Here is a 24,075-nt window from a genome sequence, read left to right as displayed (position 1 = left end):
TAACACTAAAATCATGCGCGAGGTGAACAGATACTAGTTTCCGACGCACCCTTCGAAATTGAACAATATATAGCTTTAAACTGCACGTTGCATTCGTCGTTCCGATCGTCAACCTCTTTCATCTTCTGCGGAAACCAAAATAATATAAATTCAAACATTTCACTAGCGTTTGACCTTTACCACAATTACTGAAACTTAAACTATTACTTAAAAGTTGTGCGGGAAATGCCGCGTCTGCCCTCTTTGCTCCCTCCTAGCGCCACTAAGTCCTTTCCCTCGGCCCTAGTAGCATTCAGCTGGATCCACGGCAACATGACCGGGAACTTTAGTGATACGGGAAACTCACTCCCTTTTAGCATTTGAACCGTATACCGAAAATTAAGTATCATATTCACGGTCCGCGCGAGCATTGCAGAATACACGCGAATGTGCAAATGGCCACACAATTATAATATCGAATTATACACGCGATGCTACATACACGCTAGCACACACGATGTTCATAAGACCACGCGATCGAACACGTTAACTTACAAACGCTCGAGCCCCTCGCCATCATACACAAAAGCGAGCATACGATCGCGATCATCCAGGCACAACTACGCCCAAGATCTCAAAAACATAAAAACGCTCCTATGTTTTAGTGAGCACTATTGCACTTATAATCGGATCAACACGGTCTCAAACACGAATAAAAATATGCTCATTCCCACGTGATCGTAAAGTCCCTACACCTGCACATCCAGACCGTACACTCAATTTACAAAATTTGTGGGTTACCTATGTTTGTATTATTCGTCCCCAGCAATTTCTTCGTTCATCAAGGCAGTTTGGATTCTGGTATTGGACTTTCCCTGAATTGATAACTATACACATTTTGATTCTTTGTTTTTCAATATTCATTCTTCAGCTTTACTATTTAATATTAACTACACTTATTTTTCTTTACTTACTCTATCTACATTCTGGTTTCATTTGTTTCCGTTCGACTGTTGACTTCGTTGTCTTGACTAGGAATGTCCGTAAGTGCATTCAAACTGCCAGAGTTCTGTCTGTGTCTTCGCATTCCTACGGACAGAAGCTGGACATCCCGTTGCTTCTCCATTTCTTCAAACCGCTCCAAGTCATGCTGACTGGACGTATGTTGTAGTGAATCGCCATCGTCTTCACGCGACACGTTTCGCTTTCTGCGCCGAAGTAGTTCCTCGAACTTTTTGTTACTCTCCCAGTTTTTAACGTCGAAGTTGCTCATGGTAGATGGTTTCGGATTACTAGTTGCTATTTTAGATTTAGGTTTATTCGCAGGTACAGGTTGTGGGGACACCACGAGTATCGGGACATTCGAGTTGACAGATGCGTAATGAGCGTCGGAAATTTTCCGGTAGTGCTGAAACGGCTGTGCATTGGTTTCTTCTAGATTCTTTGTGATAACAACGGACTTTGATTGAGACGTAGCTAGCTTTCTGGCGCGTTCTGGACTAGCAGAAATGGATGGCAGCGAAGGCGGTAAATTACTTGCTGAAATCTTTCGGTAATGTTCAACTGAAGTCTGACTAGGTCGAGTGGATGGCAATTTATAGGAATGTTGACCGCTTTTTGAGGAGGCGGTGGATATTTTTCTTGCCGTTTCGTTGTCAGAATTGACTGAGACTTTGCGAGAAGGTGTACTTGCCGAACTCTTCCGCGACTGTGCTCCAAATTGCTGTGATATTTTCCGTATTCGACCCATGTCATCCGTCAAGGGATGCGATCGAGGAGGTAAAGGTGGTGGAGGAGCAAATGCAGTAGCCATTCCTCGTGGCTTGGGCATTGGTGGTGTTGCTTCAATATCGAGATGAAAGCTTCGTTTGCGTTTCGAGACGAAGTAACCTTCAATCTCAACAAGTGTCTTTCCCTCTGTTTCTGGTAGAATTCGGTATAGCACTATAGCTCCAATCAATGTGATTGCAGAATACATCCAAAATGTACCAGGCAATGTTAGGGCTGCCAACATTTTCAGAAATAGTTTATTGGCTAAAAAACCAAAAATATAACCGGTTCCTCCGGCAATTCCGGATGCACCACTCCGAATGGATGGAGCAAACAGTTCGCCGATCAACATCCACGGTATTAAGCGAATCCCCACATGCGTGAGGAATGCACTGCCCAATAGAAGAGTCAACGGCAACCATAGATATTTATTTTCATTGGCGTTGGGTATCTTGACCAACACTTCCCTTGGGATTGCTGACTTCGTGTACTCCCCATAACGAACACTGCTGTTGACAGCATCATCGTACGACCCATTCAAGTAGTACGGCGTAAAGTTTTGACTGTCGTATATTGTTTCTGCTTCGGTATTACGTAGCGTGTTCATGGATTCGTTGTGTGCCTTGGCAAGGTTCTGAATAATAATCTCTAAGTGATCCTCTGAATGATCGGTATGATTCAACGGTATCACACGGAAATCTGTTTTGATGGATGATACGTTAGCAACTACGTTACCTACTGAAGATCCAGGTATCGAATTTAAGAAATAAGCGTAACAGGCAACGGAGAAGAAACAAATACCGCATCCAATTGTTGATATGAACACCAGCGGTCGTTTGCCACTGAAATGGACGAGAAAAACGCAGAAAAGAGTTCCTAGTAGTTCTGCTACTCCCAATAAGATTGTGGCGTAGTACTTGTCGATGGGTGCTTTTAGGGTGTGAAATATCTGAAATAACAATGACACTAATAGGAGTACTTTTAACTAATTGTGATAGAACAACGTACCTGAACAGCATAGGTTTGCAGTGTAGTCATACCGGAGAAGTGTCCGATAAAGAAACATAAGCTTATGATGCCAAACGGCTGCAGAAACGATCTTGTTCCATATTTTTTGATTTTTTGAATCACTGTGTAGTCCTTGTCTCGCTCTACACTGCCTTCAATGTGTTTTCGAATTTCGTAGAATTCCAACTCCACTTCTTCCACGGAAGTCCATCCACGAAGCCAGGCGAGCGATCGTTGAGCTTGTTTATATTTACCCTTTCCTGTTAGCCAAACTGGGCTTTCCGGCACGAAAAACAGCAGCAGGAAGGATATAATCGGGACGGAGGCACTGCACAGAGCTACCGTGCGCCATCGAAGGAAGCTGCCCATTAGAAACTGGATGAGAACTCCGATGATAACGCATGTCGATCCCGTCGCCGCTAGCATGCCTCTATAGCGGGGTTGAGTGATTTCCGATACGTAAGTTAGGACCTTTAAGATGAGAATATATTTTGATAGATACATTTAAAATTATCAATTGATTTTTGAGTTTAGCAAGACAAAAGATACTTACTGGTGCTTCACTGAGTCCACCACTGAATCCGGCCAGGGCTAGACCACAGTACAGAAAATGGGCATCCTCAGCAAAGTGAAACAATAGCCACGCAATCAGCATGGGAATATTCACAATCTGCATAGCTTTTCGTCTTCCAATCGGTTGGGTTAGCATCCCAGAGAACACACATCCTAGCGGAACGCAGATCAAATTAATGGAACTAAGCCAGGATATTTCCTCTCTATTAAGGGTGAAATCTTTTTCATAGCTTGGCACTCGCCCATCTCCGCCCTGAATAGCGGGAATCACTATTGTCGGGAATCCTAATGTCATCCCGTATCCAAGAAGTAGAACATTTTTAACACCAACGGCTAGGAATTGTGCTAGTGCCGAATGACTATAATATTTGTCCTGGATATCTTCAAAACTGTCATCGTCCTCATCTAGTTCTGCTACATACGAGTTTCTACTCCCGTCCGAATTTATATGCACCATTCCTGGATGTGCGTGATGCAGTTGTTTCCTAAATTCCTCCACAATCCCCTTATGATTTTGTACCCGACTCGGGCTCTGCTTCTTTATGGCTAGCTCGAACGGATCAGGATCTTTAAATGTTTCACCTTCAAAGACAAATTTGCCCTTCTCTTTCGCGTACCTGGTCTTCCTAACAGCCAACTGGTACGGGTCAGGATCCTTGAAAGTTTCACCCTCAAACTTTAATTTGGATTTCTTTTTCTTCTTTCGCCGCCCTTTACGCATCTTGGGATCGTCTTTTTTCTTGCCCTTGACCCTCAGTTCCTTAAAGTCGGCCGGCAGTTCATGAATGTCGTTATACTTGCTTGCATCATACCGTTTCTTCCCGCCCTTGTTCAGCTCACGATAATTACTGAAGCTATCCCAAAGCTCAGGATTATGCGGGTCAAAGTGTTCCTTGTGATGGGATGGCTTCACTCGAACGCCCATATTATCGTTTAGTTCCGGGTTGTGGCGGAATCTGTAATGGAAATCAGAGCAGTATATCGATCAGTATGATTATGAGTTGCTTTTCGATCATATGACGCGAAGTGTTAATTTTGGCGATTGCAACATGTTTATGTAGGTATTTATCATACAGTTAGAAATGTCAATAGATGATATCACGTGGACAGATAAAAGTTCGTACGACTATTTGGTCGACAAGTTTGTGTCTAATTCCTTATGGTGTACATTTGACTACTTTCACGTGATTACGTGATAATTGTCGAGACCCTTCAGGCCCGACGAGAGGGGGGGGGGGGGGTCAGGGGGGGCTACTACCCTGGGGCTCGGGTCTGTTTTGGGGGCCCGCATTTTTAACTGAATTTAATTTATTTTAATTTAATTGTTGAAGTTTATTGTTTCTGTTGGCACTGCAAATATACCACAATCAACTACGTTCCAGTCGTTCCAATGGTTTTCTGAAGTGCGTGAATCCTATCAGATTCATTTAACAGTGCAATTGAACCATTCTTGTTTCATTTATCGCAAGTGTTTTTAAAAGTGTTCGTAAAAAAAGTTTGAATACGCACAGTACAGTATGAAGTTGTATACAATTCTTAGCTTACTGTTACTAATAAAAGTTGGATATTTTCGGAATGGGGTTGACGAGTAGATGATGAAAATCAATGCATGAAGCTATTTTGAAATCCAAGATGGTGAATTCTACTTAAGATATCTGTATAACCTAAAATATTGACATTTTCGAAATATAATCATAGAATAGATATAGATATAGTGATTTGTGATGCGGATGATATGATTATAGAAAACTTCTCAACCAGAAGACATTATCTTGGCCTCCAAAAGGGCATTGCTCCTTTACTCGTCAAACCCGCTTAAAATACCCTCATAGTTTATACAGAAATTGTTCGAAATAGCTCCAAGCTACCCTTTTTGTCATACACTCGTCAAACCCGTTTCAAAAATCCCCAAATTGTTAGGGTTACCGACATTATTGTTCAATCGGAAGTCTCCATACTGGATTTCAAAAAGGTACCAAATATCCATTTTCATCATGTACTTGTCAAGCCCGTTTCGGAAATACCATTATTGTTAGGGTGATCGATAATGTTGCTCAACCAATGAATTTTAGTAAGAATGTAAAGCAAACTTTTTTTACGATCTAAATCCCAAAAAACGTTTTTTACGAACTAATTCAAGCGTTTTTTACGAACTAATTCAATTTACTAACCCTTGGTTTGGTTCGTCAATGGAGATTACAGTGTACACAATAGACTGCCCAGAAAAATAATGAATTTTTGAAAACACAATCGGCCCACCCCTGAGTCGATTCCTAGTCCCACCAGGAGTACTTGCTCTAAATTTGAAGCAAATCGAACAAGTCTAGCTACCGGACCAACGTGCTTGAAGTTTGTATGGGATTTTTCGACAATTTACATGGAGAAAACCCTCTTGCTCACATTTACGCCGCTAGGTGGCACTGTATACATCAGATTATCACCAAAAGTGAAACTTAAGAAGCTAATTTTATTATCTACAACTTTGTTGAAGACTGCAAAGCGATCCGACTCGAATAGGAAAAGTTATTAAACTTTTAACGAAGTGATGTCTGAGTCAGTTTTGCATGGGGCCTAGCAGTGCATGATAGTGTATCAGTACTAGGTTCTAACAAACTAAACATTTTTGTGGATTAATGGTTAGATTTAGCTGAATAGTATGTTCGGAAGAATTGCAGTACATAATACGAGCTATGTTTTGGTTAGAAAATTTTAGTTCAATCTGTGACCGCATAGATGGCGCCATCACTAACTTTTCAACGGAGAGAGATAGAATATCGAAATGTTTGGAAGAATTACTGAAAAATTCTTGTTCTACAACTTTGTAGAAGACACCTAATTTCTATCTCTCCCCGTTGAAAAGTTAGTGTTGGCGCCATCTATGCGGTCACAGGTGGAACTAAAATTTTCTAACCAAAACATAACTCGTATTATGTACTGCAATTCTTCCGAACGTACTATTGAGCTAGATCTAACCGTTTTTCCACAAAAATGTTTAGTTTGTTAGAACCTAGTACTGATACACTACCATGCACTGCTAGGCCCCATGCAAAACTGACTCAGACATCACTTCGTTAAAAGTTTAATAACTTTTCCTATTCGAGTCGGATCGCTTTGCAGTCTTCAACAAAGTTGTAGATAATAAAATTAGCTTCTTAAGTTTCACTTTTGGTGATAATCTGATGTATACAGTGCCACCTAGCGGCGAAAATGTGAGCAAGAGGGTTTTCTCCATGTAAATTGTCGAAAAATCCCATACAAACGTCAAGCACGTTGGTCCGGTAGCTAGACTTGTTCGATTTGGCTCAAATTTGGAGCAGACACTCCTGGTGGGACTAGGAATCGACTCAGGGGTGGGCCGATGGGGGTCATTTTTTTTCTGTCACTCTAGTACACAATTGATGAAGAAAAATATGGGAATTTAACTGGATATTTATTCTACCCATTAGTTTTCACCAAAAGTTGAAACTCTTTCTCTCACAACTCCCTGTTTCAGTCTTTTTAACAGCAGACTTCGTTGTTGGATCCCAGTCATCGCATTCGTAATGTTTTTTCTCTGAATGTCAGCGCAAATGTAACAACTGATTCCAAAACCTATTTTACCATGTTCAGAAACCGATAAAGGAAATTCGTTCAGGTCATAGTGACAACTGCAACAGCTGCATCCAGTACCTCAAAATCAACAGCATGTACCAGCAACAAGAAACAAGGCAGAATCAGTGGTGCGAAATTTCACATTTAGTTGCTTATTTCTGATTAATTTGCTGAAAACAATATTCAGTTTCAACGCTTCCCTCATTCATTCACTTCCAAACTGACTGAAATTTTATGAAGAATCGAATGGTTGAGTGCAGAGGAAATATAAATTAATTCACCAACCAAAGCATTCATTTGTTATTATGTGGACAGTTTGAAGGCAGAAGTTCTTTTACATTTTCGAGCATAACTGAACTGCGTAATCTATATCTATATCCATGAAACCGAACATATGCGAACGTGGATGCGTTGTACCGAAAAAGCGAAGGACGAGGGAAACAAACCAAACATTCGATTCATCGCGGCGGGCACGAATTGAATTTTGTTTCTCTTTCAAGTTCACGCAGGGATGTCAATTTTTCTAAGCTCTGATTCTGGGCAGCATTAACGATGGTAGCATTAACGTGCGTTAAGGGAGCATGAGTGTTGGCGATATCGTAAGTCGGACGTAAGTCATTCTGATGGCCAGCCACAAATATTCCTTCATTAATTTTTATTTTTGCCATCTACTACATGTTTAAAATACGACTCTGTTAAGCTAACGCATTGAATCGTGTCAAATGAACAATTTTCATAAAAAATAGTTTAATTGAAGCGGTTGCATCCGTATAATTTCTCTAAGCGATATTGAAATAAGAAGTCATATATGGTAGGGCCCGTCAGTAATTCAAACCCCGGGGCCCGGCGCGGCTCTCGACGGCCCTGCCCTTGTGAAATATTCCGCAGACTTCGTTTCCCAGATAAAACTCTCATCAACAAAAACTAAAATGATCCCCAGAAAAAAATTTCCCTTAGTTAGTATCACAAATACGACAACACCGGAATAGTATCTTCTAGAATGGACTGATTCATATAATAATATTTGTTACGGTGAACTATTTCCTACTATAATAATTTCCGTGAATAGTTTGATTTTACAGAAAGACTCATTCTTATTGTCATGATTCAAAAATCAGGTAGTCATGGAAGTATTTCAGACCTTTAGGTCGCGCGATCGTGGGCTACTATTCTCATGACAAAAAAGTGAAAAATTTTGAATCTTTTATATCTGTTGTGTCGAATAGTATTAAGCACTCAGCCTTCCAAGCGCTCGAGAGTGACCCCTTCAACTACCATGCTTAATTGCCGCACAGAGCAACAGGGAGTAACAGATTTGTATAGTGTAAATTTTGTGCGCATGCTTCCATGTATTGCCATTCTTCTCTGGATACGAACGGAACCTGGTTTAAGATTTCGTTACAATTCTTCTCATGCAATTCTTCATTGAAAAACCCAGAGACAGTGGATTGCATTGGTGTTGAACCTTTCTAGCAGAAGCGAAAGTGAAACACGTCCAGTGGCCTGCTTTTCTGCTAGAAATTGTTATACCAGTGCAAACCATTGCAATGCATTACCCTAAGGTTTCCAATGAAAGACGGCATCAGGATTTTATTTTATTCTTTTTCTGAATCCCTTAGGAATTCTCCTCAGGATTCTGTCAGCAGTCTTCTTAGCATTCCGATGAAAACCATGTCAGCATTTCTATGAAGCCCTAGGCTGCACTTTTACGTTTTCCTACTTAGTATTCAGATGATACATATCGCAGGGTTCTGGTGGTGTCCTTTTTGGGATTCGAATGGTATGCAACTTATTATTCCGATGAATTACCCGAGATATTAGTGGAAATCACAATGAGATTCTGATGGAAAACTTCTATGGGTTCTGGTGGATTTCTTCTCATTGTGAATTTCTACTACTGATTGTGGTTTGCTCAGGCCTCATGTTTCTTATGAAATCTTGACAATATTCTGAATAAAATCTTTGCCAGAATTCTAGCGGTATTCTAATTATATCGACCTACCTAGTCTTGCTGGTGGTTCAGAAATATTGTGATGGAACTCTTCTCAGAATTTAGGCCTTGCTCAGGCCACAATTCAAATGGAATCCATCAGGATCAAAATTCGGAGCAGAACACCTCAGAAGCGTGTACGAATTTTTGATCAGCATTCTTGGCAAGACTTCATCAATTTGGTGCTAGTTTTAACTGATACCAAGTTGGTGCTTGTTACTCATCAGTAATAAGCACGAACTTGGTATCAGTTAAAACTAGCACCAAATTGATGAAGTCTTGCCAAGAATGCTGATCAGAGAATCCAAAACACGAACTTTTAAGATTTTATAAAAATCCTGAGTAGGATGTAACAAATTTTAACAGCATTCAGGATTTTAGACTAATTACAAAAATTGAAGCGATAGAAAAATATTGAAAGACTGCGTAAGTAGTAAAAACTAGTAAAGCAATACATGAGCTGGCCTAACGTAGTTGGTAGATCAAATGCCTTGTACACAGTTCACCTGATTTCTCTTCCCAACCACCGTGCATACGATTAGATGTTTATCTAACATGAAAAAAAAAATGCTATATTACTCACTCCTTAAGGGGAAAATTGGTTTTAAACCGTTTTTATGCATGAAGGGTACAAAACTAACTATAATAAGTCCAGGTGTTTGCGTTTCGTAGCTGAAAACAAGGGTCGATTTCAGTATGTCTCATCAGCAAACAGAACCTCTTCACTTAAAGTCATCGTAAGTTAGAAGTCATTTAGTGTGCATTGGTGAAGTTCCGTGGTTCTGAATAGACGAAGTCGAAACGCAAAACCTGGACTAATTATGAAAAAATAGACGCATGACCCAAAGGATAAAAATCTATATCTATAATCGAAATACAACAAAAAAATGCTGAAAATAGGAAAAATAAAAAAAAGATGGGTGACATAACCAGAGTGTCGTCATTACACTTCAGGACGTTAATTCAAATTTAATGATATTCAACGAAAATACGTATGAATTGGAAATTATTCTTCAAGATAATTGTGGTGATTCTGAAAAGAACCTGTGATGTTGTATTAGAAATATTTTATTGTCCTGCAAATGACGGGGGTATTTATTTTGGCCCGTTTTTCATTAAACCGGTTGGATATCTTTCTGCAAGAATGACTCGCATGGTATCTCCAAACCAAAAAAAATCAAACAAATATGGCCTCACTGATTTCTCGGAGGGTCGCTACAGTTGAAAGAGAAACTTGCTGATCAGCAGCTCAGTCCTCTCTTAAACTTTTCGACTCATGTGCACCGAGGTACTTCCGCGCATTGGTTTTGTACTTTCGAGGATAGGTGCCACATTTGGGTATGTTCCATTGACGCTTGTTATCGAAAGTGAAAAACCAGTGAACTTCACTACACCGGTGCACGACCATCGAAAACGGCATCTGGTAGCGACGAATTTCTCGCCGATGACGATTTCTGTCCGGTATCGATGCTTATTCGTTGCTGGGGCAATTCCCCTCCAGTGAACCATGCTTATACTGTCCCGCTGACTGCTATCGACGACGGGTAAACGAATGATGAAAAATTGAAACACGCAATGTCTTATAATCGTTGCATGGTTTAACGTCGTCAAAAAGGCGGGGCTAACAATGAAATGAAATGCTAGTATGCGCCGGACGAATAGTATTTGCCAATCATGGCACGGATAATAATTGATTTCTGATCAGTCTATCTTCTGACCTCTCACAAAGCTATAGCAGGCTATAGGCACCAGTGAAGCAAGCCAGCTTTTGTCCTATATCAGTGCACAAACAATATTGTATCGTTGCCCCCGGCTGCGGAATGAAATGAGTTTGCCAAATGAAACAAAAGGGGGTAACACGATTTCGAACGACTTTAATAAAACTCGTGTTAGACCCATAGTTCTGGAAGTGGAACAATTAGTTAAAGTTAAAATTTCATCTAACAAGTTATGTCTCAATACGGAGAAGTGGAATCTATTACGAATGCCACTTGGAGAAATTTTTTCACCGGCATTCCCAAAGGCGTTCGTATTGTGAGGATGCAAGTGAATAAACCGATACCTTCTTACATGACCCTCGAATGCAAATCACCGAAGGAAGGCGCAAACAACGGGGCCCCCAACATGCCAGTTCTGTAACCATACAGCCCACTATGGAAAAACATGCGCCAAAGCAACTAGTCAAAACTTACAAATACAGCCAATTCTAATAAGCAGCCACCGACACCTACAGATAAACCAAAAACAACGATCCAATTAACTAATATTGCAGGTACAACGACCACGAATACCGCTCCCAAACCAACAACTAGCATCGCCAATAAAGAAGCAAATACCGATGAAGACGGATTTACAACAGCAACCCGTAAGAACAAGAAACAAATAAGAACCTGTGATCATGAACAGCAAGAAAGCAGTACCGATGATGACATGGACGGGAACGAAAACGCGAGAGAAGGCAGACTGAATGACCCCCAAGTGGCTTCACCGCTAAGGAAAAGGATCTCAACACGCAGCAGCAAACTGCGTCTACAAGAGCTGGCAGACCGACATTTTCAGCATTTTTTAAATTTTTACTTATTGTAAAAACATGAAAGATCCACGGCTCAGTTGTGCTAATGCATTGAGCCGTGTCAAATAAATCTTTAGATTAAAAAAATGATTTCTGAAATTCCATTTTCTTTATTCATGTAAGTTATACATACTTAGAAATCTAATAGAAGATTCATGTGTGTGTAATTGTGTAATTCTATTCAGTACAATGAAAGTTATCAAAATTCTACAATATTTTTTCCCAAATTTTTAAAAGGGGCTCCTATATTGCAACGTTAGTCGCAGTCACGACAAAAAATAACGAATCGAGATTAACAAAAATTGCATAAAATGGAATATTTAAGACATTAGAAAAAATGGTTTTAATGTTAAAAATATGTTCAGACAAAAAAATTAGTATAGAATGAGTGGGGAGAAAGATAGAAAACGAGATAAGATAAAAATGAGAAAGTGGAATAATAGAAATTTAGAAGGAATGGATTAAAGGCAAAAAATGAAGTGATCTTTTCTCATTTTTTACTTTAATCCATTCCTTCCAAATTTCTAATGGACAAAAAACAAAAGGAAAAGGTGAAGGGGTTTTGAAAAAAAACGAAGAATTGTAAAGAGAAACAAGAAGAGCATGACAATGCAGAAGAAATGTGAAATAAATTAAAAAATCAACAAAATGAAAAACGAAGAAAAAATGCACAAAGCAACAACATTTCATGTGGAAATAAATTGAATATTTTATAAGAAAATGACAAAACCAAAAAAATGGAAAAGTAAAAAATGTAGAAAAATAACGAACTGAAAAAATACGCTAAATGAACAAATGTAGAATTGAAAATAATTAAAAAAGAGAAGTTTCAAAGAAAGAATGAAAAGCAAAAAGAAAAAAGCGAACCAGATAAAATAGAAACAAAAAATAGGAAACATGAACCATAATAAAAATAATGCTATCATTCGAAAAAATTATACAAAAGCCAAAATATGGAGATACATAGTAAATAGAAAAAAGGTTCAATAAAAATAACGGTAGCAAATAGAAAAATTGAAAAAAAACTGGACTAAAAGAACACAAGATAATTCAAAATAATACAAAAAGTTAAAAATATAGATGAAAATGAAATATATAGAATTCCTCCGAAAAATACTCCAACATGGATTGAGTAGTAAAATAGAGAACTGACAAAATGAAAAATGTTAATTTGTCAAAATTAAGATATATGTATCGGTGTACAGATCAGCGGGGCGAAATCTTAAATTCAGTTGGCTATTGAATCTGCGTGAATTTACCGAAACCAGTAAGCAGTTTCAACGCCTCCCCCATTTATTCACCTTCAAGTTGACTGAAGTTTCAAGCGGAATCGAATGTCATCAGTGCAGAGGAAATGTAAATTCATTCACTAATCTAGCACTTATTTATTACAAATTGAAGGCAGAAGGTGGTATATTTTTCGTTTTCGGGTATAATTGAACTGCGTTATTGACTAGGGACCATTCATAAATTACGTTACGCTTTTAGGGGGGGGGGGGGGGAGAAGGGGTATGACAAAATGTGACATGTCATGACATAGGGGAGGGGGAAATGAGCTAGAATGTTACGTAACAGGTTTTTACCGAAGAAATTTTTTTTTCTAAAGAATTTGTTACGAAATAGGGGAGGGGGGTATAACGAAATTTCTGACAATTTGTTATAAGGGGGGAGGGGGAGTCAATTTTGGGCAATTTTTGCGTTACGTAATTTATGAAGGTCTCCTACTATATTTTTGTTCAATACTTCCACCCAGAGTCAACATTAAAACAAAATTCAGTTTGCAACTTCAGTTTAATTTGAACTGAAAACAAGTGAATGAAAGCGTTGCATCGAACGAATGAATGATGAGGCAAACAAACAAAAGCTTGGCGGACATTTTTTCTGAGCCCTGGTGCGTTTTTTCAAAGGGGAGTCTTTCGATCGCACTGAGCCCCCGAAAGGTAGAATTGCCTGAGGAATCTGAAAACGTTTTAAGATTTGCTATTGTTGTCAGGTAAAATATAAATATTTTTCAATGTATTGAATACATATCGAAAAGGTTTATTCTATTTTCAGCCTCTCCCAAAACCCTTTCAGATAAACTAAACAGAATTAGATTTCATCAAGTTAAACTAGAGTTAGAGAGATTTTAAAATTTCGGTCTATTTCTGCGGATCAATGTGCATTGCCCGTTTTACCTCTCTTCCTATCAAAGTAGAAATCTAATATTTGACCGAAGGCCATCCCACATATACACAAACAAGCGCTGAAATTTTCATAAAAATCGAAGAACAAATACGTTCAGTGATAATCCTTTTTAAAAATTTAAGACATTAGGTTGCCTTGAGCATGAACCTGTCGAATTTCTTTAGAAAAAGATTGAGATTAGACAGAATATTGAGATTAGACAGAATATTGGATCTAGCGTTTCTGGGAGTGACAGTTAGCTTTTTTGAATAGGTTTCTATTGTTAATCCTAGCTTTCATGATCGCCCAACGAGATAACACCTTGAGTTATATATCAATGTTATAATTTGGAAATATCTTTAAAATCGCGGAAATTCAACAGATCGCCTGATCAGAGTCATACAGCTACAAAGTATTCAGATTTAACCAAAAAACAATAAAACGTATAATATAAAATGCTCTGATGGAGAAAAAGACGATTGATCATTCGAGCTTCGGCATCTGTTTTAAACGTTTTTGATCTGTTCGCTATACTATTTTACTAAGGGAGTCGAGTTGCTTGGTTTACTTTTCTGAGCACATTTTGAGATATACAGTAAAGCAAGCAAAAAGTAAAGCAAGTATTCTATTTTATCCTGCTTCCAGAAAATAATTTCCTTGTTCTACTGTAGCCTAATTTCATGACCAGAAAACTTTCTATGTATCAGAAAGATCGGTTTACTAGCTTTGCCTCCTGTTCACTCCAGTAGGCCAATAATCGGTTGCGAAATTGGTTGAAACAAACGACAAAAATTCCGCGAATGGATGGATGGAATTTTCTCCGTGCGTCGTCACATTCGCTCAGAGTGTCATCGATAATTAAATTTTTTTTCCAGTGAGTTTGGTAATCCCCTTAAACAGTTAAACTGTGTCCAGCAAAAATACACACTGAACTCTGGTTCAGACGTAATGACTTTATTCACGATGAGATACAAAAGTTTTCAACCGGTTCGTGAAAAGTTTTGCCACGTAATAAGTTAACATGGTACTATATAAACAATTAGAAGAAGAAAACCAAAACAAAATAACATTGTATCAAACTATTTTGCACCACTCGTCATCTATCATACGAGCGATGAGTGCAATGCAAAAAATAATGTCCTTACACTTGCTCATTGAGTAATCTGCCATGACGTGATGGCTAATGCTCATTGAACTTGGTTTAAACAGTATTATTGAATGGTGGCGGCATTCATATTGGCAATTTAAAATACATCACACGCTTCTCGTTTTATTGCCCGTTTAGTTCTCAATCAAATTCCGGCTGCTTGGCGCGGTTTGATCGTTATCGGTTATGCACCTTACACGATGGGGCGCGTGTCAATAGGTTCAGTAGCGGTCGATATTATGTACAGGCAAAGGCTTTCAGAATATATTGGCTTAAATGGCAAATAACTATGTAATTGGCTAAGTTGAATCAGAATGTCTTAGTCAATTGACATTTTTCTGTTTTTTTATCTAGCTCACAGATCAAGCAACTCTGTTCATAATTAGGTTTTTCACCAACCGACATAACCCCGCAAAATGAGCCGGATGAAATTCGTTTAACAATTAGGTTCTTTACTGGCACAGTCAACCTCACTTTTCTACAGTTCGCTTGTACTGTTTACATGGACTTAGAAAAAAATTGTGGACGACTAGATTCGCTCGAAGAAAATCGCAAAAAAAAATTCTAAGTCCATGTAAACAGTACAAGCGAATTGTCAAAAATTAACATTCAGTTCATTTGTGACGTCAGCGTAAAGTATTCAATTCTCGGTGGTTTGTTTACATACGAGTTGCGTGAGCTCGAATGTAACAGATGAGCACCCGTTGCACTCGCACTCACACAACTGACAAAGTAAACAAACCACCGAGAATTGTCAAACATGAACTTCATTCATCATTAGTTCATTCGTGTCGTCATCTGGTAGAACTCAATTGAATACATTTCCATTGAATTTTCTTCGAGCGAATCTAGTCGTCCACAAATTTTTCAAAAGGTCCATGTAAACAGTACAAGCGAACTGTCAAGAAAAGTGAGGTTAACTGTGCCAGTAAAGAACCTAATTGTGAATTATCTCATGAATCATAACAATCATAACTATTTTTTGTACGGTTCGAAGATTTATGTTAATTGGTACAGTAATGTAGGATTCTATTCATTGTCCGGGATCGAATTGTGAATTGGCTCATAATTTCAGCCAGTTTACACTGATTGCACATTGTTTTTCGCTAAGCATTAAAAAAATGCTCTATTGAAAACTCCTTAGCTGATTTTAGACTTTAAAAATCACGAAAAATTCTAAATATCTCACCAAGTTCATAAGTGCGCAAACCCTTATCCCAACATCCCCACAAGTCCTTGATTGTAACCAATGCGCCTTGTCGGTAATGTATGTCATGCTAACATCAGTGATGAGCAAATAACGAAGAAAACAAACTCGTTCCGTCGAAATAACAAAAAACCATTCGGTTTGACGTATTTTGCAACAGCGAGCAGGTATCATCCGAAAAACTCGTTGGAAGCGTTCCCATAGTGAAAGGGGCTGGGCGGATTGCGTTCGATCTGCGCGATTAAGCTTCGCCGAAACAAACATTGCGAAGATCACATTTCATTCAATCCTTTCTCCCTCACAGTCGCACACATTGTAACTTCCATCGTCTCATTTGACTGTGGACGTCTTTTATTAATTTCCTGATACTTACTCTTGCAAAAAGCTCCTCAAGGTATTTTGTGAACTCTTTACTGTCCATTCCGTTTACAGACTTGAACAGGCGAGACTTAGTTTCATGTGGAAACCATCAGCAGGCTATGCTTTGTTAGCTTTTACACCAAGTAGGAACATAGCAACCGGTACCTTGTAAATCATTTTCTATGAATAGAAACTAGAAGTCCAAGAATATTTAATCCTCTGAAGGAAATGTTTTTGTTATTCTTCCACCAAACATGATTTTGCCCCTTACCTATTAAAGTGAAAGTTTCGGCTAATATATGAAAGGACGGTAGATGGTTAAATACTAACCGTGGGGGTTGTTGCTATTTTTAGCAGTACTTGGATCTGAAGGGTGAAACTGGTTGCGATTACTTAAGATTGGCTGTGTTATTTTTATACTTTTCAGGGTCAGCATAAGTATTTCTGTACGATTTTTGCCGAGGTGTTATGTGCATATTTCGAAGCAGGGGCTTGCCGGATATAGGTAGAAATGCGCGAAAATTTCGAAAACAGTTCAATAGGTTCAGTGAACTAATTAATAGTGTATTATTCAACGCATTGTAAGTTTCATTAGCAATTGCATAGTACAGATGAGCAACGCAGATTGGTTAGTATTTCCTACGACTTCTTTGAAAACGTTTGACCACAAGTGAGCAAAGAGATGCCGGGAACCAAAATTTTCAACGTAACTAAAACAAACGAAACCGTATTGCCTCACCATAGGACATTAGATTTGTAATAATATGCCACCGTTTGTAACAAGGATAACAGTGCAAGTTAAAGAAATGAAGCTATCGTTGTCAATAAATATACGGTTCGGCAAGCGATTTGTACATGTTGAAAATGATATACACCACGCGCTATAATTGTCCATTTCCGAAAAAAATCGTTTCAACAATTATGACGCAATACAGAAATGTAAAATCCGTTATGTGTGAAACTTCTTCCCATGTAAATATTGCTAATGGTGATGAAGTGTTGATAATGTGACTATTCCTCCCTACTCTACCTTTTGGGGATCATGGTATGGTTGTCGGCGTTACACTGTTGATAACTATCGGTGGCGACGTGGATCGGCGTGTCAAATGTTGACATCTGTTTAACATAAAACAAAATCTTGACCCCTATTCCTAGAGTCACGTCACCTAGTGACTAGGCGGAAATTTCCTTCTAGTCACAAGGTGACGTGACTGTGAGAATGGTACTTCTTATGTCACTACAATTCCTTTTAGGATTTATGGTCTTTTATTTCCACAGACTTCGTAGTCGGTTCTAAGCTTATAGAACAATTGCAGTGCTGGTACTATAACTCTACTGAATCCTTCCTGGGTGGACTCGAACATTCGACGAATGACTTATGACTATGAGACCAGCAGACCTTATCCTCTGTGTCATCACATGAGATTTCAAGCGTTGTGAAAAGGAGAGTTATCCTTTGTTAATTATCTTCCTTATGATATTCGCGAATTGCGCTTTGAAATTAAAGTGTTGTTGGAGAATCATAGTACAATGAAATGCATTCGTTAATATTAACAGTCCTCGTAAATGTAAGCTAGAGTATTTCAATGATGTTAAAAATTATTGTTTAATTACACCACCCTTTCTATAATTTTCTTTTCGAATTCCGATGCCGAAGCCCGGATCGAATTCCGATTCCAGATTCCGAATTATGAATTCACAAATCCGAATTCCAAATTCCCTATTCCAAATTCCGAATCTTAGCTCCTAGCTCCGATTCCGAATTCCAATTACTAATTCCAATTCCAAATTTCGATTTCGAATTCTCTCAAACCCAAATACCGATATCAGTTCCGTATTTTGAATTCCAAATTCCGTGTTCCAAATTTCAAATTCAGATGCCGAATCTCAGTTTTTAACTCCCCTTCTGAATTCCGATTGCGAGCTCCGATCCTGAATTCCGATTTCGAATTCCAATTTTGCAATGAATGCAATGCAATCCTGCACAAAAGCCGCTACCGTAAACCCGTCTACATTAATCATTTCAAGCACATGGTCAAAAAATATTGTGCCAGACGTGAAACGGCTGCTCAACCGGTAACTGCTATTTAGGAAGTAACAAATGTTCGCACAATAATGTCTTCGCCTAGTACCTCCAAATCAATAGTCAACACCACTAGCGAAGAAAAAAATGTCAGTGCAGACGGATACACAATTGTGACCCGTACGTGCAAGAATCAACCAAGAGAATCCGACCATGTGCTAAAGAACATTAGTAGTAGTAGTGATGACAACATTGTCGTGTGCGACAGAGTGAATTTAAATTTCCATAGACCATGGACAATTTTTTTTTGCTCTGTTGGATTGTCATGCGTAATAGTAAGCTGTATATACAGTAGGGCAAAGCAAAAAAAAAATTTGATTCTCAAAGTTCTCCCTTCTTTCATATTGTGACAAATGTCAAAGAAAGCTCAAATGCCAAATTTCACATCATATGGACAATTTTATATCTCTACCCACTTCGCTTGAGGTTTTTAAAATTGGTACTATGGGAAAATATGGAGGAAAAATATTTTAAATTTTGAAGTAGCTCAGAAAATTACAATTCATACCTCTTTCTAAAGAAAATAATTAGTATTTGATTGAAGATATTTCTATTTTTCGAAAGATACGGAAAAGTGGGGTACTGGGTCATTTTGTACCCAAAATCTCCCATTTTTATGAATTTTTCTGCTACGTGATGCAAATCATAAACTTTATCATTTTCTCGTGCATGTATCTCTCTTATTCTTCAATAAATTTTAATAAAATGTAACGTGGAAAACCCTTAAGAGCAAAATAAAAAAAGATTACCGGTGAAATTTTGAAACTTCAGATTTTTTGACATTCGATTCCACATTTTTATCATTAAATTGCACATATCAACTCCATTTAAGAATAAATTATTGCATTTACTATTTGTAGTATAAAATATGCTTAGGGATCACATAAAAATGTTTTATTTCTGGAAAATACGGGAAATCGGGGTATAAGGACATTTAATGAAAACATATAGTTTGTAGAGTTAATGTCAAAAAAATTGATGTTTCTGAATTTTACCGGTAACAAATCTATTTTTATTTTATTTCTAAGGCTTTTCCACTTTCAACAAGGTACATTTTATTAAACTTTTATTATTTTGTTTAGAGATATATAAGCGAGCAAATGATAATATTTAACAGGAATGACGAAAGGACCTATAACACCAACTTCTCGTATTCACACAAAGGTTGCAAAGGGTTCTGTTTGATATCTGAGATTATTTCACATTTCACTTTTGAGGATAAAATGACCCAGTACCCAACTTTCTTGTATTTTCCAGAAACGAAAATATCTCCACTCACATACTAAGGTTATTTCCTTTGAAAAGAGGTATAAATTGTAATTTTCTAAATGCCACTTCAAAAGTTATAGCATGTAATATCTTTTTCCACAGCAACAATTTCAAGTGACTTGGGCGGGTGTCTAAAATTGTCCAAATACTGTGAAATTTGGCATCTGAGCTTACTTTATCATTTATCACAATAAGGAGAGGGGGGCGAGACTTTGAGAATTTAAAAAGGAGTGATTTTTTGCAATGCCTTAAGGCCCCCACCAAAATCACTTGAACCCTTACCACACCCCCTTAATATAAAAGATCTAACGGCCACCCAATAATATTCGTATATTTTTCAAACTTGTTTGTAGACCAAAATATTTGTTGGCTTTGATGGTTCACTAGTTTAGAACTGTTATGGTAAACCTCCCGACGTTTCGGATACTAGATTTGGCATTTTTCAAAGGTGATTGTAATATATTTGAATGTAAATGCTGTGTATGGCAAAATTATTTGCTAATTCATTGGTTTATCATTCTTCCTAACACGTCGTTTGCCGAAGATCGGTCTGAATTATTTGTTTCATATAAAGCTATGGTTAAAACTTAGCTGGTTATAGATGAAACAATTTTTAAAAAATAAGTAGCGGCTGTTAACTTTAGGGGTGGGAAGGAGGTACGAATTAGTTAACACTTGTCCATGGAGAGGAAGGTGGGAGTCAGTGATTCCACATTGAAACCGACGATTCATTAAAAAAACTGTTTTTGGTAAAATTTGCGTAATTTGAGAGATCTTTGATCATTTTTGTTGATTCAATAGTTATGGTTGCTCTAATTTTTTTTAAATTCATAATAGCTTCAACGAAATTGTAGAACAACTTATTTCAGAAATGTCGGATTAATACATCACATCTTTCATACTTTTCATTCCACAAAAAAATAAAAATAAAATTAAAGTTTGCTTTAGGGCGGATATTTTTTTCCCCAAAAACGAAGCTTTTTAGAATGCCAATGTCGCTGATTAGGGCAACTGAAAGATATGTTTCGGCTACATTGAAGTACATAATTTGTAGTTTATTTGAGGAAAAAATCGCGATAACTATATATTTTTTTATAAATCTCATAGGATTAGTTTCAAAACATATTATTTTTTAAATTGAAAGATATTCTTTTTAATAATAGAAGCTAGAGTTGTAAAATGTTAATATTCAAAAAATTTGAAAGTTATCCGAAATAATATCCATAATCCTTAAGTCCCTAATAAAAAACAAAAACTGCAATTCAGTCCGTTTTCCACCAGTAAAAACATTGTTCATGATAAGCTTAGAAGGTAGACGCGAAGAAATATACATTTTACCAGCCGCTTTCAGTACGTGAGCACAGCAATAAAAAATCCAAACAAAGCACCGGTAGTTTCTCTTTTGTATTAGTCAATCTAAACCATTAGTTTTGCGCCTACAGCGAGAATTACATCTATCGAGATGACCTAGAGTGAGTGGCGTTAAAACTAGATCTCTATTCGTGGAGGGTTTGCTGAAGAATAAAATATGTTTCAATAATTATAAAATTTATACAAATCAGTTTACAAATGTTGCACTGATGGGATTTAAGGAAGAACATAAACTCCTTGCCGGTAACAACACGAAACACTTTGTTTGTGATAACGTTAGAGTCAAGAACCCCGTGTATGTGGAAGGTGATACAATCGAGGTACGATCACACGATCTATTTCTGGATACATTCGACGGCGCTATTCGGATATTTATATCGCTATATGGAGAGGTTATCTTAGTTAAGAATGATAAATGGAGAATTTTTAACAGGCTGTCTGAACGGGCTTCGAATGGTAAGAATGCGGTTGAAACATTGTATTCTTTCTTTTGACACCTTTAAACCTGGCACAGCCTATTCTCAGACCACTCTGTGTACTTATGACAATTAGTCTGCCACGTATCAGTATTATAACCAATCTACATACTGCGCGGCTGCTCCCAACCAACAGCGATTGCTAAACTAATGATGACTACATCCAGTGCTATTGTAGAAATAGTCGACACCACCAATGAGACGATAGTACTCATTGAATATGGAATCGCGGCCGTAATTCGCAAACCGAGCAGATTAATAAAATCAATTACCAATCTCCGATATAGCAGCAGTGATAAACGTATGGGCGAAAGCAACAATTAAAGAAGCTAACTTCGTGCGAAGAACCCAATGGACGCAATTTAAATATTAAGTATGTATTTTATTAAATATATTAAAAATATTAATTAAATATATTAAAACCATAAGACTTCGTTAAGCTCACATATGGATCCGAGTCCAATAAACGCATTATAAGAAAACTGCAATAGTTGTGTTAAATAAAAGCTAGGTTCTTCATAAATTGCCTCTTAGCAATATGTTTACATTACCTCTACAATAGACCTTATGAATGATAGTTTCGCTCTTACAATTTTTTTTTGCACTGTGAAATACTCTTCTATAAATTTAAACTGCGGGTACGGTTGTTCTAATTTTGGTATGATCTGATACTTTACTTTTCAATTGATAAATATTGAATATCAGTCTTATACAGAATTGTATAGATTCATATTTTATGAACCTTTGGTGTCGCATTTTTTAAAGTTTTTCGCGCTGTTATACTTCTCAATCTTTTTATGTGAGACCTACTCTAGTCTGTAGATTTCAAAGCAGTCGCATCTACAACGGTTCAAACCTTAAAATGTATTTTCCCAACAATCATCTTAAGGTAGTATTTCTGGCAAAGCCGTTGCATCTATCATGTCATTATTTTAAATTTTTAAATTAAAAAAACATGGAGAAAGATACGAGCTTTTTCAATAATTTCTTTATCATTGAAAAAAAATTATAAGTTAGGATACTATTAATTAGAAGTTGACACAAACGTTAATATATCAAAGTCCCGCTTTTCACTTCTCAGTAAAAGTGTAAAAGTAATTTGAATAAAAAAATACTCTTGGAAAAGGGGCTTTTTGTTTTATATATTCTTCGAGCATTCAGAGTGATTTACAGGCTCACTTTTCACCCGATAGGATACAATTATTCTTCGAAAATGAAATGTTGAATTTACCGTAGTACAAACCAATTATTGCTGAAATATCACTGCCTATTGGAATTTCCTTATTTTCACAGGTTTAAAATGAAATATGAACTAGTTTTATTTTATCCTATTACAACAACCAATAAGGGCTAAATGAAATTTCCTGAACCATAGGCTAGATTGAGTGATGGAGTATTGTAATGTCTATCTTGTGTGATTATATGCGAGCACAATGGATTTGAATGTCACGCTTCCATACTGGACATATGTTATATTGATCGCAAACTAATTGCATAAAAACCACATTCATATTTAATTTGCTACATCCCGCAAACACTAATTGGTTTATATCTCCAACTTTGATTGGTTCACGTTTTCCCGCTCTAATATCTTTTATTTGCGGCGCCTTCTTTGCTAGTAGGTATAACTCACTTCGCACCGGTATATCCGTTTCCTTTCTCAATACGCTTTTCTCCATTGTTCTAATACTTTTTATTCCACTAATCAATCGAAACTTACGAGGCTTCCATTTCGTTTCCTGTCTAACGTTTTCGCTGCTTCTAGACTTTATCGTTACTTTTGCCCAACTTGCAGTGTTCCTGGCCACGCTTTCCGCAATCCAGATTTTTTGGCACTTGTTGTCACGATGGTCCGAATATTACTGATTCAAAAAAATGAACTCATTTCCTCACCGGTACTTTCGAATTCAGTTTCGTGGCTATTTGGTTAACGTGATTATTGGCTCAGTCAATTAATTCAATTGCGCGATGTTACTACTCTGGCACGGTGTTGACTAGAAGGATTATTGGCAATGATTTGTATCGATTTGTGAAGATCAGCGAACGCGCGGCGGCTGATGCGCGAATAAACAAAGTACACACCGCATCAACGCCGGTCACCAGGAACGAAAAAAAAAATGCCGCGCCAAGGTAAAGTGGAATTCGATGAAGCGTTGAACGCTGCTAGCCCCGCGTGTGCGACGCGTACCGGTACGCGTAATTGATAACAAATTGACCAGATGAAGTGCAGGTACGGAAGGAATAACGCCGGCAGGAAGAAACCGTGCGCGGAATCGATCTTATTACACGGCGCTAACTTTACGAATGTTTGCTGTTCTGCTTAGCGCGATCGTTTTGGGTGCTTTGATGCCTAATCGAAGTCGAATAGGCAGCGCGCGTGTGTATGCGAGGGTGAGAGCAGAGATCAACTGGCGAGTAACGATTCTAGTGACGGAGGCTGCTAGAAAAGTTCTCAGTCTGGGATATTCTGTACCAAACCGGATCGCTGAAAAGCTTTTTCTCGAGTTTCTGGA

General features: G+C 37.8%; 1 protein-coding gene across 3 annotated transcripts; it reads right to left on the bottom strand.

Annotated features, from left to right (window-relative positions):
- Window positions 1-955: 955 nt before the first annotated feature.
- Window positions 956-23,920, bottom strand: LOC131685795 (uncharacterized). 3 transcript variants are annotated; one of them, XM_058969747.1, is made up of 5 exons: window positions 23,283-23,920; window positions 3,311-4,286; window positions 2,758-3,228; window positions 2,667-2,698; window positions 956-2,591 (listed from the first exon to the last, which is right to left on the bottom strand). In XM_058969747.1, the coding sequence occupies exons 1-5, from the start codon at window positions 23,291-23,293 to the stop codon at window positions 959-961; spliced, it is 3,123 nt and encodes a 1,040-aa protein (XP_058825730.1). In that variant the 5' UTR covers window positions 23,294-23,920; the 3' UTR covers window positions 956-958. The 3 variants fall into 3 exon arrangements, with proteins under 3 accessions (XP_058825730.1, XP_058825728.1, XP_058825729.1); XM_058969745.1 differs by having other exon boundaries at window positions 956-2,698; XM_058969746.1 differs by lacking the exon at window positions 23,283-23,920 and adding an exon at window positions 16,377-16,411 and having other exon boundaries at window positions 956-2,698.
- Window positions 23,921-24,075: the final 155 nt, after the last annotated feature.

This window comes from Topomyia yanbarensis, chromosome 2, assembly GCF_030247195.1.
Source record: "Topomyia yanbarensis strain Yona2022 chromosome 2, ASM3024719v1, whole genome shotgun sequence".
In the NCBI taxonomy this organism is placed as follows: domain Eukaryota; kingdom Metazoa; phylum Arthropoda; class Insecta; order Diptera; family Culicidae; genus Topomyia; species Topomyia yanbarensis.
This window is presented reverse-complemented; position numbering and strand designations above follow the sequence as displayed.

Coding starts and splice junctions, on each gene's coding strand:
- LOC131685795 (XM_058969745.1), bottom strand. Junction 3,229..3,310: donor GTGGACTCAGTGAAGCACCA/GTAAGTATCTTT, acceptor CTCATCTTAAAG/GTCCTAACTTACGTATCGGA. Junction 2,699..2,757: donor TGCAAACCTATGCTGTTCAG/GTACGTTGTTCT, acceptor TTGTTATTTCAG/ATATTTCACACCCTAAAAGC.